The sequence below is a fragment of the Peromyscus californicus genome, unplaced genomic scaffold (assembly GCF_007827085.1).
Source record: "Peromyscus californicus insignis strain IS unplaced genomic scaffold, ASM782708v3 Scaffold_10__1_contigs__length_136768540, whole genome shotgun sequence".
Taxonomy (NCBI): Eukaryota; Metazoa; Chordata; class Mammalia; order Rodentia; family Cricetidae; genus Peromyscus; species Peromyscus californicus.
The window spans coordinates 100,739,991-100,759,704 of NW_026294391.1; the positions used below are offsets into that span (position 1 = coordinate 100,739,991).

General features: G+C 44.3%; 1 protein-coding gene across 7 annotated transcripts in view; it reads right to left on the reverse strand.

Annotated features, from left to right (window-relative positions):
• Positions 1 to 558: 558 nt before the first annotated feature.
• The window catches only part of Steep1 (STING1 ER exit protein 1), a 35,977-nt gene continuing 16,821 nt past the window's right edge, over positions 559 to 19,714 (reverse strand). For 3 of the 7 annotated variants that reach the window (XM_052738166.1, XM_052738155.1, XM_052738146.1), the window contains 2 exons: positions 19,091 to 19,183; positions 559 to 1,335 (listed from right to left, as the gene is read on the reverse strand). In XM_052738166.1, coding sequence (XP_052594126.1) covers positions 1,252 to 1,335; positions 19,091 to 19,183 — 177 coding nt within the window. In that variant the 3' untranslated portion in view covers positions 559 to 1,251. Of the gene's footprint in view, positions 1,336 to 6,944; positions 7,662 to 9,785; positions 10,056 to 13,585; positions 17,219 to 19,090; positions 19,184 to 19,714 lie in introns of those variants that run through there. The other 4 variants (XM_052738160.1, XM_052738148.1, XR_008218203.1 and 1 more) reach the window with 3 other exon arrangements.

Sequence of the window (19,714 nt, forward strand, 5' to 3'; positions counted from 1 at the left end):
CAGGACATGGTGCTTTGAGGAAGCAGGTGATAAGGGGCGGGATCATGCTAGGGAAATCCGGTTTCTGGCTTACGTAAGTGGGTACCTGGCAGTGGCCTTCACTGGAACTGAGAAAACGCTCGGGGACAAGAGATGATGAGAGCCACTGTGGGTGTGCTGGGACTGAAATACCTGCGGGACATTGGAGTGGAGATGACAAATACTCACTTGGACACCAAAGTGGCTCACTCAGCAGCAGAGGCCTGAGCTGAGATTCGGGCACCTTCACTGTGTATTAATAAGAGGGGTAGCTGAAGCCGCGGCCATGAATGAAATGAATGAGAAGGGGGATAAGAACGGGGCCTTGGTGACCACAAGCAGTTAAGGAATAAAGAGGGATAGTGCCAAGTGTCTGTAATCCCAGCACCTGGGAGGCTGAGGCAGGAGGATTTACAAATGTAATAAGGTCAGTCTGTGCTACATACTGAGACCACATTTCAATAAACAAACAAAAAAGAATAGTTAACAGGTAAAAGGGGGAAATAGCAGAGATGAGAAAGGGACTCTGTGCCAAAGGAGTTGTTTTTTTGAAAATCTATTCAAATTTGCATGCCTGGAGGACATGGAGACATTGGCATTGCCAGAAAGAGAGGAGATAAGCGACAAAGTCCAAGAGAGGTGAGGGGACCCATATCTGAATACTGTCCTTGGGCTTCAGGATGAGTTCATTAAGGAGCAGGCGCTTTTTTAAGATTTTTTTTATATGTGGCAATGTTTCGCCTGCATGTATGTCTGTGGACTAGGTGTATGCAGTACCCATCGGTGCCCTGAAGATCCTCTGGAACTGGAGTTGCAAATTGTTAGCCGCTAAGTGGGTGCTGAGAAGCCCAACCCAGGTTCTCTGCAAGAGCAGCAAGTGGTGTTAACCGCTGAGACGTCTCTCCACCCTCTAGGAACAGACGCTTGGTTAATATCAGCCACGGGAGGTTTCTCGGGGAGTTCTCAGGGGATCACCTGTGGGAAGGAAGGCATGGAGGCAGGCTTGGAAGAGACAAGAGGCTCTTGTGCAGGCTCTAGCTTATGGGAAGTTCTGAAGCCAGGACACTGGGGCGGGCCTTTGCATCCCTGCGTCAGTCAGTGCTTGCCCTGGGGAGGAAATTCGCCCTTGGGAAAGCAGTTCTCTTCAGGCAAGGCAATCTCACACAGGCAGAGAAGTCCCACGGGGTCTGAGAGCTGAAGGCAGAGCTTTGAGAACGGAGGAGCAGGGAAGCATCACCACCACAGAGAGGAAGAGGGCGCCGTTGCGCTGCGGTTGGTCAGGCAGAAGGCGTTCAGGCTGTTAGCCTCAATTCTGCTCTGAGGAAAGAGAAAACAAGCTTTCTCACGAAAGCACGGCTTGAGGGGTGTCGGCGGGAGGAGAATGAAATGTCTGCTTCAGAAGACTGAAGGGGAGCTGACCAGGGACATAGAATGTGTTTGCCAAATGGTATTGGTTTTTCTATTGACTCCAGAGAACAAATCGTTGTAGCAGAATCAAACTGTTCAAATTTTTAGACCCTCTTGCCCTTGGTTACTTAGATTTGTCGTCTTCCCTCGGATTTCATGAGTGTCTACCAGGAAATGTCTATATTATTTCAAGGACAATTTATGAGTCTGTTTTCCTAACCTCCCCCCTCCCTCCAGCCATTTCCTGAACAAGAATGAAATATAAAGCCACGACTTTGGAATTTTTTTTTTTTGAGACAGTCTCCTGTACCCCAGACTACCTCAAACTTGCTTTGCATCTGAGGAATGACCTTGAGCTTCTCTTCCTCCTGCCTCCACTTGAGTGCTGGGATAACAGGCATGGAGCAGCAAGCTTTGTTTACTTGATGCTGGGATCAAACCCAGGGTCTCGGCCCTGCGGGACAAGCCCTCTAGGAAGTGAGCCTCATATGCAGCCCCTATGATGATTATTTTTGTCACAATAATTACTGATGATAATGACAAACACCTTACTGATGGAAGAACAAAACCTGTGTGGGGATTACAATATCATAAACTGATTAAAAAAAACTACTCCGGGCTCAACAATGAAGAAGATAAACACTTGTCTACCGGGAGATGGATAAATACAGGAGTCAGGATTAAATGTAGGCAGATCCAACACGCAGGCAATGACAAAGGAACACTAATGAGAAAGCTACAAAGGAGAAAAGCACCACTACAATGACAAAATACACAGCAGGCGGCTCATCACCTACTAGAGCGACAATAGCCCAGTACTCCGCCCAGACGGGTCATTCAATGCCTCATTATTCTGAGAAAATTCCCCACACAAGGAGGACTATCTGAAATGAGAATTCACTGGGATTGAAGGGTAGGCCGAGCCCCCAGCTGTGTCTCTTAAAACTAGTTTGTTTGCTGCGTTATGGTGGCGCACACCCTTAATCCCAGCACTCAGGAGGCAGAGGCAGACGGATCTCTGAGTTCGAGGTCAGCCTGGTCTACAAAGTGAGTTCAGGACAGTCAAGACTACACAGAGAAACCCTGTCTTGAAAAAGCAAAGCAAACAAAAAACTAGCTTGTCACCCATGCGGAGCTACGAGCAAGTAGCAAAAACTTCTTTTTAAGGATGTATGGGTGTTTTGCCTGCATCTATGTCTGTGTACCACATGCATGCCTGTTATAATTCAGGCAGTCTGGCCTGCAGTGTTCATGCTCTGAGCCATCATGTTCTGCAGCTAGTATGCCAAGGGACTTGCCTAATCACTGCCAATGGTATAGTGAACAAGATAGATCTGGTCTCTGCATTCAGGGTGCTTACGAGTCAGAATGGTCAATGGACAATTCTGTCATGGCAAGATGAGTTCCATGGTAGAGGCCCAGGAGGCTGTACCTAGGGTTCCAGAGAAGCCTGAGGGCTGGGCTCGAGAGAGGAAGTCAACAGTTTGCAGGGATGTATTTCGTGGGCACTAGATAGATCAAAGAAGCCAATCAGAGCCCAGCATGGTGTTGCACATCTGCAATCTCAATACTTCGGAGGCTGGGGCCGGGAGATTATGTGTTTGAGGCCAGTCTGAGTACAGATACACCTGTCTGGACTACTTGAGGACCGCTCTTTTATCTGTCTCTCTCTTTGTCTCTGTCTCTCTCTCTATCTCTCTCTCCTAAACAGGGGTAGAACCAGTCCCACTGCAAGGTAGTGCAAGGTAGGTCTAGTGAGCTCTATTGAATCCTGGAAGGCAAAGTGCTATGACTGTCTCACAGGAACACAGGAGCACACAGGGACCATGTATGTGAGTATGACTGCTAATGGCCAAGCTATCAGAACATCAGACCTACAACCCTGTCTCCTCTTCCGGGAGAGACTGAGGGCAAGACTGAGGCCTGAAGCATTCTTCCTTTTATTCTCTTTGAATATGTTGATTGTCATATAATAGTTACACTTACTTATGAAGGATTGCTGTACTTCAATACACGTTCTCAAATATGTAATGATCAAATCAAGGGAATTAGCATTGCCATCTCTTCGGTTATTATTATACGTGCATGCTGGGAACCTTCAAACTCTACTCTCAGCTCGCATCTGTCTCTATTGCACAGATAGCTCAGCATCTGTCTGTTGTAGGCAGAGTCCTTGAGTCCGGAGAAGGGCAGAGAATCACATCACAGTGTGCCACAGGGATGAATAGGGCACTGCTGCACTGGCATTGGTCAACAAGCAGTCAATGTCTCATTCATTCATTCAGTTAATAGTCATTGATACTGCATTACCGGGAACTCTACTAGGCTCTAAACACACACACACACACACACACACACACACACACACACACACACACACACACACACACACAATCATCTCTATTCTTTTTTTTTTAAAAGACTTATTTATTGTATATACAGTGTTCTGTCTGCATGTATGCCTGCCAGCCAGAAGAGGGCGCCAGATCTCATTACAGATGGTTGTGAGCCACCATGTGGTTGCTGGGAATTGAACTCAGGACCTCTGGAAGAGTAGTCAGTGCTCTTAACCTCTGAGCCATCTCTCCAGCCCCTCATCTCTATTCTTAATGAACTCTGAGCTTTTAAGGCAGTGGGAGAGCCAGGTAATAAATGACATGAGCAAGAAAAATATGCAGGGTCCTATGGGAAGAAAAAAAGCAAGAGAGAAAGCAAAAATAGGAGGTGATGAAATTTTAGTTATAATGGTCACCAGTCCTCTGAGAAAAATGATATTTTTGCAAAGAAAATCAAGACCCGAAGGAAGTGAGGGAACAGACCGTGCCAATCAATACCTGTGGGAAAAGTGTTCCAGGCAGAGGGAACAGCAACTGCAAAGGCTTCAGGACAGGAATGTGCTTGCATGTTTGAAAACCAGCGAGACCATTGTGGTGGTAAAGACATGAGCGTAAAGTTATCCCAGAGGATCTGCTATCAGAATAAACACGTGGACCTGTGTCTGGTGTCTGGAAGCAGGGAAGCAAACCAGTTCCTCATGCGGGAAGGAACTCCTCTCCAAACTCTGGTGGATCCATAAGAAAAGGTGACAGAAGGCTATTGATAACTCATACCATTCTGCTCCACCCCACAGTCCTCAAGCCGGTGACTCCTTCCAGGAAAGGCAGGGCGTTTCCATGAGCTTCTAGGAATCCCCCTATCTACACCTCCATCTTCTCGTAAGAGTGCTGGGATTATAGATAATCATGCTATAGCTCCAGTTCTGGGGACTTGAACTCTGGGTCCTTACACTCCTGAGGCAAGCTTTTTTAACCACTGAGTCATTTCCCTAGCTCCATGATTTTTCTGACGGATGACAGTTATGAATTATTATATGCGCCCCCCCCAAGGGTATCCCGCATGTGCAGGGAACCATGCTGGCATGCATTGGCAGGCTGGTGGGCAGCAGGTGGACATTGACAACCCAGAGGCTGTATCTATGCTGGTGGGCAGCAGGTGGACATTGACAACCCAGAGGCTGTATCTATGCAGAAATGGTTTTATAGTGGAGAGATGAAGAGAAGATAGAAGAGAGAAAGAGGAAGGGAGGGGGGTCGAGGGGTGCACACCTCGTGGAAGTGGAGGGAGAAGAGAGAGAGAAAGGGGTGGAGTTTTTCCTTAAAGAGACTTTTACGTCAGGACACAGGGTGGTACCAAGGAGCGGGATCAGAATATTAACAATGAAGATTTACCATAGTTAAAAAAATTGCTCCTGCCCCTCTTATTCAGATGTCAAAGAGCATAACTGAAACAATGAGGGTTTTATGAGTTTCTTTTATGCGTTCAGACCACTCCTTTTTCCGATTTTATCAACTAAGATAGAACTTCCAGAATAGTGTTAAGCAATAGCAATGACAGCAGGTGTCCCAACCTTGTTCATGGTGTGTAAATTACTCTAGAATTCCATCTGAATTCTCTTTAGAACTTCCATCTATATCCAGGACCTTTATATTGACATTAGTGAGACTGATCCATATATCTTCTTTTCCTTCTACGACGGTCAGAGTTCTGACATCAATTATACTATTTTTAAATTTTTTTCAATTATACTATTTTAATATAAGAAATTGCTGGGCGGTGGTGGTACACGCCTTTAATCCCAGCACTCGGGAGGCAGAGGCAGGTGGATCTTTGTGAGTTCGAGGCCAGCCTGGTCTACAGAGCGAGATCAAGGAAAGGCGCAAAAAAGCTACACAGAGAAACCCTGTCTCAAAAAACCAAAAAAAAGAAATTACATAAAAGTTGTCATCCTCAGTTATTTGAAACAAGTTCAGAGAAGTTATGCTAGAACTCAATGCCACACACTGGTTACCAACAAACTACTGTGTGTGTGTGTGTGTTTGTGTGTGTGTGAAAGAGAGAGACAGAGAGAGACAGAGAGAGAACTGAGGGTCTCAAATCCTGAGCTCAAGCAACCCTCCAGCCTCAGCCTCTTGAGTTCTGGGCTAATAGATGTGCACCACCACCCTGCCTGAGACCACTGTCTTTTTCATTTTCTTTGGGCTTTGTAAGATGGGCTCTTGTTATACAGCCCTCACTGGCTTTGAACTCTTCACTTTCCGGCTTCCACCTCCTGCTGCTGGAATTACAAATGTGCACCATCACGCCTGGTTCTGAGCCCACTGCCTTTATCGTCTTTGTGTGTATCTGCATCTCTCCTTCATCTTTTCTCCTTCCTTTCCCTCTCTGTGCATACGCACATAGATATACAGGATACCAAATAACATCACTCTACACACACTGTTCTGTAAACTGCTCTTTTCTGTCAACAACCTGCCATTGTAGGGGCCAGAAATACCATTCAGTTGGTAGAGTATCTACCTAGGATGCTTGAAGCCCTGACTTCAGTCCCCAGCCCTGTATACAGCCAGGCACACTCCTGTAATCTCAGCACTCCAGAGGTGAAGGCAGGAGGAATCAGAAGTTTAAAAGACCATCCTTGGCTACATAGTGAGTTCAAAGCCAACCTCAGATAGGAGACCCTGTCTCAACAACAATAACATTTTAAAATCACCATTTCAATAAATGGCATTTTTGTTTGTTTGGTTGGTTGGTTGTTTTTTGTTTTGTTTTTTCAAGACAGGGTTTCTCTGTGTAGCTTTGTGCCTTTTCTGGAACTCACTCTGTAGCCCAGGCTGGCCTCAAGCTCACAGAAATCTGCCCCCCTCTGCCTCCCGAGTGCTGGGATTAAAGGCATGTGCCACCACCATCCGGCTGTTTCTATTTTTCTAATCGACCCTAAAAAGGTTCTGTCAACTACTTTTGACCCAAATCCAGGCCAGGTGACGGTGGCGCACACCTTTAATCCCAGCACTCAGGAGGCAGAGGCATGCGGATCTCTGTGAGTTAGAGGCCAGCCTGATCTACAGAGTGAGTTCCAGGACAGGCACAAAGCTACACAGAGAAACCCTGTCTGGAAAAATGTAGCACGAATCTTAAATGGTCTTATTATTATTTATAAAAACAAACCCAGAGCCAGGTACTGGGGTGAATGCTGGAAGATCAGAGAAGCAGAACAAGCCACAGCTTCCTCACCTTGCCAGTTCCTCAGCTGATCCTATTTCCTCAGACTGGAAACCTCTGTGTCCTCATCCAAATGGGTCTCAGCTGAACTGCTTCTTGAAAGCCTGAAAGCTTAACCAGCCTAAGTTCCTGGTCCTCACGCCTTATATACCTTTCTGCTTTCTGCCATCACTTCCTGGGATTAAAGGCGTAAGTCACCATGCCTGGCTGTTTCCAGTGTGGCTTTAAACTCACAGAGATCCAGGTGGATCTCTGCCTCTGGAATGCTAGGATTAAAGGCATGTGTGCCACCATTTTCTGGCCTCTATATCTAGTGGCTGTTCTGTTCTCTGACCCCAGATAAATTTATTAGGGTGCACAATATTTGGGGGAACACAATATCATCACAGAAAAAAACAAAAAAACAAAACAAAACAACAACAAAAAACCCGAACAAGACATCAGTTGCATCTTCCTGTTCTGAAAAGGAAAAGAAGTCCTAATTGTGTCTAGCTTATAATCAAAATGGCTGCTTTGAAAAGTATGGCATTCTTGACACTGGACTTTGAAGCAAAGCCCAGCCTGGTGTACACGAGAGACACAGGAAATGGCTGTGCGCAGTCGAGGAATATAGCAGACGATCTTTTAGGTCTTTAATCGGAGGGTTGAAGACCACCTCCCTCTTTCTTTTCGTGGTGCTGGAAATAAAACACAGGGCCCCATGCCAGTTACACAAACGCTCTGTGCTACCCCCACCCCAGCTTCCACTGAGTTTCTGGAAGTCCTATCAATGGGCCACTTTTGATCCAGATCTCAGCCTACTCAACTACATCCCTCCAATAATCCCTCTCCGGCATCATCCATTCTTACTTCTCTCTTGAACTTTCTCATCAGTATTCAAATATGCTGATATTTCTCCTGTCTTGAGAGTACGTGTCAGTCTTACTTCCCCCTCCACATGCCACCCATTCCCCTCCTTTCCTTTTTTTGCCCCCGTAATCAAAGCTTGCAACTCCTCTTTGCCCTTCTCTCTTGAACTCAGTTCTGTCAGGCGTTTGCTGACACTGCTCTCTTCCAACTGCTCTTGTCCAGGTCACCCACCTTTTCCTTGTTGCTAAATGCAACAGGCATTTCCACGCCCTCATCATATTTATCTGTGGCATTTGGCAGATGCTCATTTCCTCTTCCTTTAAGCATGGGCTGGTCACTTCCCTATTTGCTTCTTCCTGCTGTGCTGAGTGTAGCACACAATGACATTTCCCAGGCTCCTTTCTCCTCTGACTTCCTGATATGTTTGGCTGATGGGAGTTATTGGCAGGAGATTGGAGGGGAGAAGGGTAGAAGCCAGGGTATTTCCCTTCCTTTCTCTCTGTTATGGATGTTGTCTCCAGCAGTGACTGGCTCTCCTCCTTGGTTTCCACTGGATAGTTGCTCCCTCCATGGACCAACTTCCTAGTAGACTGGCATTTCTGCTGTACGGGGTAGTCTCTGATCCTGTGCTAACATCCATCCTCCAACCTTAGCCGCAGCTTCTGGCCACAATACAGTACCAAAGGACTCAATTCTCTAGAATCTATTCTCTTTGCTAGCTGCACTTTTATCTTTGGCAACCTCATGCTGTCCCGTGGCTTTAAACAGCATCTATACACGGACAACACCCAATTATTTATTTTTTATTTTATGTGTATGAGTGTTTGCCTGCATTTATGTATATATGTATGTGTCACATGTGCGTGTATGTACATGTGTACCACATGGCCTGGTACCTGTGGAGGCTTCTGGAACTAGAGTTACCGACAGTTATGAACTGCCGTATAGCTGGGTCCTCTGAAAGAGCAAGTGCTCTTAACTGCTGAGCCATCTCTTCAGTCCTAGACAGCTCCCAGACTTATATCTGTAGCAAGTCTTCCACAACTGGGCTGAAAGATTACATCTCTGTGATGCTTAATCTTGGCTGTCCACTTGATTAGACTGAGAGATGTTTGGATGATTAGTAAGACATCCCTGTGTGTGTCTGTAAGGTTATCTCCAGAGATAACTAGGCCATGGGGGTTACATCCATTGATACACTTTAAAATTGGACAGTAATAGATCTTCCAATGGGAAGGTAATGGCAGTTAAAGGAAAAAGGTCACTGGGGGCATGTTCTTGGGGCTGTGTCTTGCCCCTTCCTCATACTGCTTCCTGGCTGTCACAAGATGAGCAGCTCTGCCCCTCCACTTCCTTCCATGATGTTCTGCCTCAGTTCAGGCCCAGAAACAATGGAGGCTAATGATCAGCCTGTATGTAATCTCCTTTAAAATTGTTTCTCTTAGGCTTTTGCTCACAGTGATAAAATATCTGACTAATACAACTGACAATGACATCTCCACTTAGCCAATGAACATTTCAGAAATATGTCCAATTCACAGTCCCTGGCTTTCTTGCAAAGCTGTTCCTCTCCACCTGAGACAATGGCACTCTGGGCTAGCAAGATAGCTCAGTGGGAAAAGGCACTTGCTGTTCAAGCCTGATGACCTGAGTTCGATACCCAGGAACTGACATGGTGGAAGGAAGAACTGACTCTACAAAATTTTCCTCTGACCTCCACATGCACACAATGAATGACTCCCTCCCCAGAGAGAGGGGGGTGGAGAGAAAAGTTTTTATAAAGAAAAAGGCCTTATTCACTCAATTATTCCAGACACAATTCAAGGAGCTATTGTTGATCCTTCCCCTCACTTCTCACATCTCATCCAGAAGCTAGCCTTGGTAGCCACCCCCATCAAGCCGCATCTCAAATGCACTCACTTTCCTTTTTCCAATCTTCCCCTTCCTCTTACCTCACATTGGACTGCCAACATGGTCTCCTGACTGGCCTCCCTGCTTCCATTCATTCCTGCTTTCCCACAAGCCATTCTCCACATGGCAGCTATTATTTTAAAGCACGAGTCTGGACTCCAGAGACGGCTCGGCAGTTCCCTATCACTCTCAGAAGACAGTTTGGACTCCAGGCACTCACAACTAGCAGCTCACGACTGCCTGTGACTTCAGGGTATCCAACACCTTTGACCTCCACGAGCACTTGCACACGTGGGCATACCCACACACACCTAATTAAAAATAAATAAAGATAAAAGAAAACATGAATCAGCGGACCTAGAAACATAGTTTGGTGGTAGAGTGTGTTGTGGGAATTCGCTCCCAAGTGTGCTTGTGTAGAATATGCGAGGCCCTCGTACCAATCCCCAGCAGTGCAATTTTTGAAAGTTTATTATTTCTTTTATTTTTGTGATTACTGTATACCATGGGCTAGGTATACTGGACAAGGACAAACAGTAGGCACACTAAAGTGGACAAGGGAAAGCCCATGAGGCTTCAACCCTACACAACGAACTAGAGGCAACTCAGGAAAGCTGAGAGCAGGAGATACAGTCTTCTCCAGGGAAGAGCATACCAGTTGGTTATCCAGTACCAAACGGTCAGTTCTGAACACATGCAAATGTTTTAAACAAAACGAAAGCCATAAATCGTATGGTGTTACAGCTTGGCTTTAAAGTTTCTACTTTAAAGTTGCCTACTTCTTCTGCGATCCCAAACCCTTCTTCTCTTCTGCGAGGCCTCCTGTGGCCTGGCTTCCGTTCGTGCCTTAACCTCACTGCTGCTCTCTGCACTCAGTGACCCTTGCTGTCCTTTTGGTTTTCCCCAAAGCTTGCCCCTCTGTACTTTCCAATGCCATAAGCTGGGACACTTCCCCTTGGCCTTTATGTGTTGGCCCATTCACTTTTTGCAGATACCACATGGCTTAGAAATGGGCCCTCTCCAGAGCCCACCTCTGATGACCCATAATTCTCTATGACATCACACTCTTTTTTAAAACATTGCTGTGCATATGTGAGTGTAGGTAAGTGCACATGGAGATCAGGGGACAACTTTGGTTATGGGTCCTTGTCTTCCACCGTAACATGGGGTCTCTTGTTCACTATGCCAGGCTAGCTAGGCTCAACCTTCTGGGGATTCTCTTGTCTCTGCCTCCCATCTCACCACAGACACACTGGGGTCACCCACATACACTACTACATCAGGGCTTTTACATGCATTCTGGGGGTATGAGCTCAGATCTCCACACTTGTGTGGGAAGCACTTGACTCACTACGCCATTTTCCCAGCTTCATATCACATTATTTTTACTAAAATTTTAATTTAAAAAATTATTATTCATGTGTATATATGCACAACCATGTGGAGGGCAGAGGACAACTTTGAGCTCTCTCCTCTCACCATGGGTTCTGGGAATTGAACTCAGATTGGTGGGCTTGCAGAGCCATCTTACTGGCCTTGAACTCACATTTCATTCAGTAGTTCCTGTCACTTTGCTTTCACAATGTGAACTGCTTTGTTCGCCACTAACGTGCCTGCTTCAAGAGCACACATAGACTGCTGAGTAGCTAAACGGTAGTGGATTAGCCTTGAACAGGAAGACAGACATCTTTACCCCGAGACTGCAAAGCCAAAAGGACAGAAGGACCGAAATACATTCCTCTGCTCTTGATGCTTTGGAGAGAGCAGTCATCTGCTGGGGGGAGGGGGGCCTTGCAGGGAAAGAAAGATTGGAAGAAAGTGGTCCTAAGCTGATATGATGGGAACAGCAGAGTTGCTGGTCCAAAACACCGAGTTGAGCAATTGACTATCTGTGGTGAAATCCCATCTGACACAAGAACCATACATTCATGGCATCAAACTCCACTCATTTACAAGATGTGGTCACTCAACTGTCTGAGTATGAGATCACAGCAAGCAGACTGGCTTGACTCTAAATTGAGTTTGCAGGATGGATGCTGTCATATAATCCAGACTCAGAAAGACAGAAAGACAAATGCCACATATTCTCTCTCATATGTGGATCCTACATACACACATACATATGTATATAATATGTGTGTGGGGGTGGTCATCACAAAAGTAGAAAGGGGACCATGAGAGGGGAAAGGGGTTTTGAGGAAGCGCATAGAGTAACAGAGCACATGAGACATAAAAGCAAGAAAGTGATGGCTGGGAGCTGGATGGTGCAGGAGGAGCAGGGGAATGGAAAAGAAAAGGGACAAGGAAGATCAACAAAAACAATTATGTAGAAATGTCATAATGAAATATTACATCTCACTTGATGTTTTAAAAACAGACAAAAAGCCAGATATGGTGGTGCAAGCCTATAATCTTAACATTTGGGAGGTGGAGACTGGCAGAACAGGGGTTTCCAGGTCGTCCCTGGCTATACAGTAAGCTTGAGGTCAGCCAGGGTTCCATGAGACCCTGTCTCAAAACAAAACAGAAACAGAATTTTGGAATTTGCAGAGGACCTGGGTTCCATTTCCAACACCCATATGATAGCTCACAACTATCTGTAATTCCAGTTCCTGGGGATCCTACACCCTCTTCTGGCCTCCTTGGGCACCAGGCATGCATATGGTACATGTACATACATGCAAGAAAAATACTCACACACATTAAAAATAGAAAATTGATTTATAAAAGAGAAAAAAAGTAACTTTTATAACTACAAGAAAGCAGTGAAGTACCCAAGTATAAATTTTAACCAATTATCTACGGGATCTGTACATGAAAAAGTACAAAACACCAATGAAAAGGACCAAACACCTATACAGATGTCAATTCTCCTTAAACGATCTTCAGATTTTACAAAATCCCCCAAACCCTAGAAAGAATAGTGAACACATCAACAAGCCAATTTTAAAATACTGCAAAGACAAAAATTCATAATAACCAAAAATAATTCCAAAACAGAACAAAGTTAGAAGAATCATGACCCAATCTTAAAACTGACCATAAAGCTGCAATACTTGGAAAGCTGCAGCAGGAGGATCACGTTTACAGCCAACCTGGGAACACACAGCAAAACTAAAATAAATAAATAAATAAAAATTAAAAAATGTAAAGGAACTTGAGGGTGGTACTCAGTGATAGAGTGTAACATAGGTGAAGTCTAGGGTTTGAACCTCAGAATTAAAAAGGAAAAAAAGTACTATGTGGGTAAAATGACAATGGATGAAATATAGTGGTTTTGTTGTTGTTGTTGAGACAGAGTCTCAATTATGCAGTCCTGGTTGGCCTGGAACTTGCTATGTAGATCAGGCTGGCCTTGAACTCACAGAGATACAAAGTGCCTTTGCTTCCCGAGTGCTGAAATTCAAGGTATGTGCCACCATACTCAGCCATTAACTGACTTTTGACAAAACTATAAAATATATGAAAGAAAAATAGTCTTGTCAATAATTAGGTGTCAAAACAACTAGATATGTAAAAATAAACTGACACACAACTTGTGCATTATACAAAACTACTTCAAAATAGACTACAGATGTAAATGTCAAAAATAAAGAAATACAGAAGATATTTATGTATTTATGATTGAGTCAAGAAAGGCACTATAGGTAGGGCTAGAGAGATGGCTCAGGGGTTAAGAGCACTGACTGCTCTTCCAGAGGTCCTGAGTTCAATTCCCAGCAACTGCATGATGGCTCACAACCATCTGTAATGAGATCTTGTGCCCTCTTCTGGCATGCAGACATGCAGACAGAATACTGTATACATAATAAATAAATCTTTTTTAAAAAAAAAAAAAGAATAAAGAAAGAAAGAAAGGCACTACATGTGCCCAAGTCTGTAGTCCCAGCACTTGGGAGGTGCACGAAGGAGAGTTCAAGGTCACTGCTGGGGGATATAGCTCAGTGGTAGAGCACTGGACCAGCAGCCATTAGATACTAGATTCAATTCTTGCTAGTAGCAAAAGAATAAAAACCCCACAGCCATCAGGTGTTCCTGTTTCTAAAGATAGGAGCTGGAGAGACTGCTTAGTGTTAAGAGCACTTTTTACTCTTGTAGAGGATCCGGTTTCCATTCCCAGCACCCACCCATGACTCCAGTTTCAAGGGATCTCATGCCCTCTTCTGACCTCTGTAGGCATCAGGCACACATGTGATATAATAGATATATGCAGGCAAAACACTCATACACAGAAAATAAAATTTAAAAGATCTTAAAAAAAAAATCACAAAACTAAAACCCACTAAGCATGTAATCCCAACACTCAGAAGGTAGAGACAAAAGAAGGATCTGGAATTCAAGGTCAGCCTCGGGTACACAGAGAACTTGATGTCAGCTTGGGTTATATGAGGTCCTGTTTCAAAAATCTAAAACTAAAAATAAGAGCCAGCCGCTACATGAGACTCCATCTCAAAACAAAAAATATGGTTAAGATAACAAACTGTTTTAAAACTGTATTAAAGGCAGTATGTTCAACATCATCTATCACTAGGAAAATTAAATGAAAATCAGTAGATACCCCTGAGAAACACACAAATTGGAGGAGACTGAGGACATATGGTCCATGGCAATATGAATCTTAAGATGATCAAAGCAAGCTAGTTTAGTTTATTCTATTCTATTATTTGTGTTATTTTATTGTATACTTTATTTTTTGAGAGAGTCTTACTTGCTATGGTGCCCATATTGGTCTTGAACTCCTGAACAAAAGTGATCCTAAGTGTTAGAACTGTACACACATGCCAGTACTCCCAACAAGACAGGTTAGTCTTTAAAAAAGGTTTCCAATTTCTCTTAATGACAAGTTACACTTACAAATGTCACCAACTATTAGAGTGAGAACATTTCACAACATTTTCATATTTTAGCCACAGTTGATCATTTGCAAAAAGAAGAGAGTATGACTACAAAATTTCAATATGGCTCTTTTTATTAACATTAAAACACTGTTGCTATAAAAACACTAGAAACTAATAAGAGAAAGTACATCAGATTGTTTTAATAATTTTCAATATAAAGAATAAAATATAATGAAATGCAGAGCTCACTTGATACTAATGACATATTGCAAAACATATATCTTCCTCTATAAGAAAGCAAAATGTGTAACTTGAGCCAGATGTTGAAATGCTTGGGATTTATCTAAGAGCAAATATTTCAGAAAATATGTAGAAGTATAACCACAGAATTGCTTTAGGGGGTTCTCTAGCTGAATATTTTTACATTGCACTTCACTTGGTTTTGCAAAATGAATTATGTTCTGATCTAACTATACATATACATATAAATAAGGATTCCACAGGAGAAGCAGTTCAGCATAGTAAAGAGTTTGAGTTTTAAAGTCAGATTTTTGGCTTTACCAATTACTGGCTGGTGGCTCTTGGGGAACTTGAAGTCTGAGCTTCAGGAGCTCATTTGAAAAAGGTGATGACAAGAGTTAAGTTATCTCATAGGAGGTATTGGTAGAATGAGCTAATACCTCTAAAGTGCTTTCCATAGCATCTGACACACACCAAGGACTCAGTGGAGAGTACGGAGTATTAATGTTGCTATTACTACTATTATGTTGCATTACTAACAAAATAACCACCCCTCAAATCCATACACACACCTCAAAAGGTCTACAAGGAAGGAAGTACAGGAGACTAGCAATAATCAGAGGCTGTGGCCTGAGACTAGAAGCCTGAATTTCTGAGGTGGTGTAGGTATATCCAAGCTTTGCATATAGGAATTTGGGGATAAAGTGGAGTAAAGGCAGAGGCCATTGTCTGGTGGACACAGTTGGTCATTCATACAATAGTAATTCTGTGTCCCAACTAGGACAGGAACTGAGGTGAAGAAGAATTAGTCACAGAAAGACCCTACTTACTGGCTGCGGAGTAACTGGGAAGACAGTGACGCAGTACCACTCTGCGCACTGCCACAATCCCCAATCCTCTTTGGCCGAGCTTTTGCTAGCTCAACTGTACCTCTACTCTAACCTACTTTTCCCTGCAAGTAATGAAATCAGAAAAAAGGCAAAGAAAATTCCTTCCCGGCAGCACCTCACAAACAAGCCCTGGGTGCTTAAAAAGTGCAATTGGTCAGGGATTACAGGAGGAGGGCAACACACTCCATGTCTCCTCACACCTCGTATTACAGGCAAACAGATAAGACTATGGGAAGAACCACGTGGATACTGACCTCACTGAAGTAGTGACACACTTCAAACAGTCCTCTGCAAACAGCAAATGTAAAACAAGACACCCAATAGATAAGCTACTCTCGCTATGCCCCCTCCTGTGTACTCACACAGTAATTCTCCCAGATGACTGACTAGCTCCTTTGGGTTTCTTAGCAAGGCCATATTTTAATTCAGACCTGAGCTATCCTACCCCTGCATCTGCAATCTGGCTTTCCTTTTTTTTTCTTTTTTTTTTTTTTTTGGTGCTGGGGATGTCCTCACACATGCCTAGCATGCACTCCATTACTGAGCTACACCCCCAGCCACATGGCTTTTCCTTTTTAATTCTGAAGTTTGATATGGCATGGCTCACCTATAACTCTAACATTTTAAGTACAGAAATATTTCTGCAGATTCAGGTTTCTAACTGATTTCTACTGACAGGAGAAAGATTCAAAGCATAGTCAATTCTAAGAACAGTTCGAAGATCAGAGACAGAGTCTCTTAAAAGATCCACCTTTTAAAAATGAAAAGGAATTAATTTTAAATTTAATTCCTGCAACTTTCCTCTTATACCATACTTTTTCAAAAATCTTTAAACACTGTATTAGCTTTGAAGAAGAAATAAAAAACACCTACCTTAGAAACTAGAGACTTAGCTAGCCCTAAATATATCACAGAAGAAGGGTACTTCAAATGAAGAGGACTGGTACAGAAGCCAGGCACGGTGGTGCGTTCCTGTAATTACAGCACTGGAGAGGCTAAGACAGGAGGATCACAAGTTTAAGACCATCCTCCAGTATGTAACAAGGAAGACAGAAAACTCAAAAGTTTTTTTTTTTTTTTTTTTGGTTTTTCGAGACAGGGTTTCTCTGTGTAGCTTTGCGCCTTTCCTAGAACTCACTTTGTAGACCAGGCTGGCCTTGAACTCACAGAGATCTGCCTGACTCTGCCTCCCGAGTGCTGGGATTAAAGGCGTGCGCCACCACCACCCGGCCTATACAAAGATTTTGAAAACAATCTGCCATCCAGAAAGCAAGTGAAATGGAGTCAAGGACTTCAATGAAAGAAAAGAAGAACAATGTAGGAAAATCAATGGGATGGTCAGACAATCTTTTCCTGGGACACAGAAACTAGACCATGAAATCAAGAAGCTATTTCGTCTTGATCTAAGTGCTGGCCTCCAGTCTGAACACAAAAAGATCCAGATTATTTGAACTGGTTGTCGATCAGGGTCCCCTTCATTTTTGCTTTCTTGGCTTCCAATTCAGCCTGGGAAGAAAAAAAGTATGCCCTGATACATCACAATCACATGAAATACTCAACATTTCTTCTTTATTCTAACTGTCCCACTCACCCTTAACTGCTCAGTGTACAAGCCAACAGTGGTTTTAGAATCCTTATCCATCAATTTCAAACTCTGGCTCATGAAAGCTACATAAAAAAGTGCATGTGTATGGGGGTTATGAACCTAGAAAGAGGCTCACGAAAGGGAAGGAGGGATAATGGACTACATGTGCTAAGAAAGCAGAAGGGGAAGCACAGTGTAGATCTGTAATCGAAGAACTGGGGAGCTAGAGGGAAGAGGATCAGGAGTTCAAAGCCAGCTTTGCATACATAGCAAGTTTGAGGTCAGCCTGGACTAATCCTTTCTTTAAAAAAAATAGAAAGAGAGAGAAAGAAGAAAATAAAAAAGCAGAGGAAGAGAGACTATGTGGAAGAAGTAAGGAGAGGAACCAGAGTGGGCAGGGAGCATGGGAAGGCAGTGAGGTAGGGAGTATGGGAAGGCTGTGAGGTAGGGAGTATGGGAAGGCTGTGAGGTAGGGAGTATGGGAAGACTGTGAAGTAGGGAGCATGGGAAGACTGTGAAGTAGGGAGCATGGGAAGGCTGTAAGGTAGGGAGTATGGGAAGGCTGTGAGGTAGGGAGTATGGGAAGACTGTGAGGTAGGGAGCATGGGAAGGCTGTAAGGTAGGGAGTATGGGAAGGCTGTGGGGTAGGGAGCATGGGAAGACTGTGAGGTAGGGAGCATGGGAAGGCTGTAAGGTAGGGAGTATGGGAAGGCTGTGGGGTAGGGAGTATGGGAAGGCTGTGAGGTAGGGAGTATGGGAAGACTGTGAAGTAGGGAGCATGGGAAGGCTGTAAGGTAGGGAGCATGGGAAGGCGGTGGGGTAGGGAGTATGGGAAGGCGGTGGGGTAGGGAGTATGGGAAGGCTGTGGGGAAGGGAGTATGGGAAGGCTGTGAGGTAGGGAGTATGGGAAGACTGTGAGGTAGGGAGCATGGGAAGACTGTGAGGTAGGGAGCATGGGAAGGCTGTGGGGTAGGGAGCATGGGAAGGCGGTGGGGTAGGGAGTATGGGAAGGCTGTGGGGTAGGGAGCATGGGAAGGCGGTGGGGTAGGGAGCATGGGAAGGCTGTGAGGTTGGGAGTATGGGAAGGCTGTGGGGTAGGGAGCATGGGAAGGCTGTGGGGTAGGGAGCATGGGAAGGCTGTGGGGTAGGGAGCATGGGAAGGCGGTGGGGTAGGGAAAGAATGAAAACAAAGATATGAGACATATTTATGATATGCCATAAAAAAAACTTACTACTTCGTATGCTAACCTAAAAAATGTTCTAGACGTTTTGATGAAGCATCAATGCAGTAATGTCTGAGAGTAATGAAATAAGCCAATACTGTTATCTTAATAACAAACACAAATTAAGAAAGTAGTAGTGAACAAGAGTGGGAGGGAGATAAAAGAGTGGGGTAAGAACAATCAGAATGAATAAGTACATAACACAATATTCATGAAATTATCAAACCACAGCTCCAGTTCGGGTATACTGAGGTAGCACAACTGTATGCCATTCCACCCTGGAGAGCACTCGAAAATCCGGCCCTTAACCCCTGACCACAGAGTACAAGCAGCAGATCCAAACATCCCCCAGTCAGGCCTGTCAAACAAGAGTTCTAATTTAGCAGTCAGAAGCCAGTCAGTATTGCAGAGTTGGGCTTACCCACAGTCGGGGCCTGGGTGAGAAAGCTGGCGGCCACTATACTAGTAACTCCCAAGAGCTTCTTAAAGGCTCCCCTGCCTCTGAAAATCTTATTCAAAGCAAGAAATTCAAGCCAGGGGGCCTGCACCCTTCCTCCCCAGGCCACTCACCAGCTCTTGCAGTCGCCTCTTGCTCATGCCTTTGCGCTCCAGCTGTTTTTCAATCACTTTGGCATTCTGTGCATAGGAGTCAGCAACTTCCCTCTACAGAACAGTGAAGGACCTTTACATCAACACACTTGGCAGGAATTACAACCAAGACCGCAGTAGTTACACTACTCAAGGCCAGAAACTGGACTCCACACAGCGGACTTCCCTACACTTTCAACTCTTTATATTCTCAATAACCCAGGAGAGTTCAGGTTTCCATGGTGATCATGTGAGAACACCCCTCCATAAAAACCACTTGGCTTGAAATACCAGAAAAGTAACTGCCGTTACTGCTAAGGACAGACTGAAAGCATCAGAGCCAGCCTGGAAGGGACTGAAAATCATTCAGTCGAGTATCTTATTTATTACTTGTTTGTTGTGGAGATAGAATCTTGCTATGCAGTACATGCAGATGCTGAATTGTCAGGTCTGAATCCACTTCAGTAGTTTTAAACTAAAAAGTGATGAGAGGATCCAAATTCCTTGTTCTCATTTGCTAGGTGTCCCTCCCATTCAGGGAAACAGGTACTCCCAATAGCAGAGTTTCTTACTAGCAGAGCGGGCTGTGAAAGCAGGCTTGCCAAC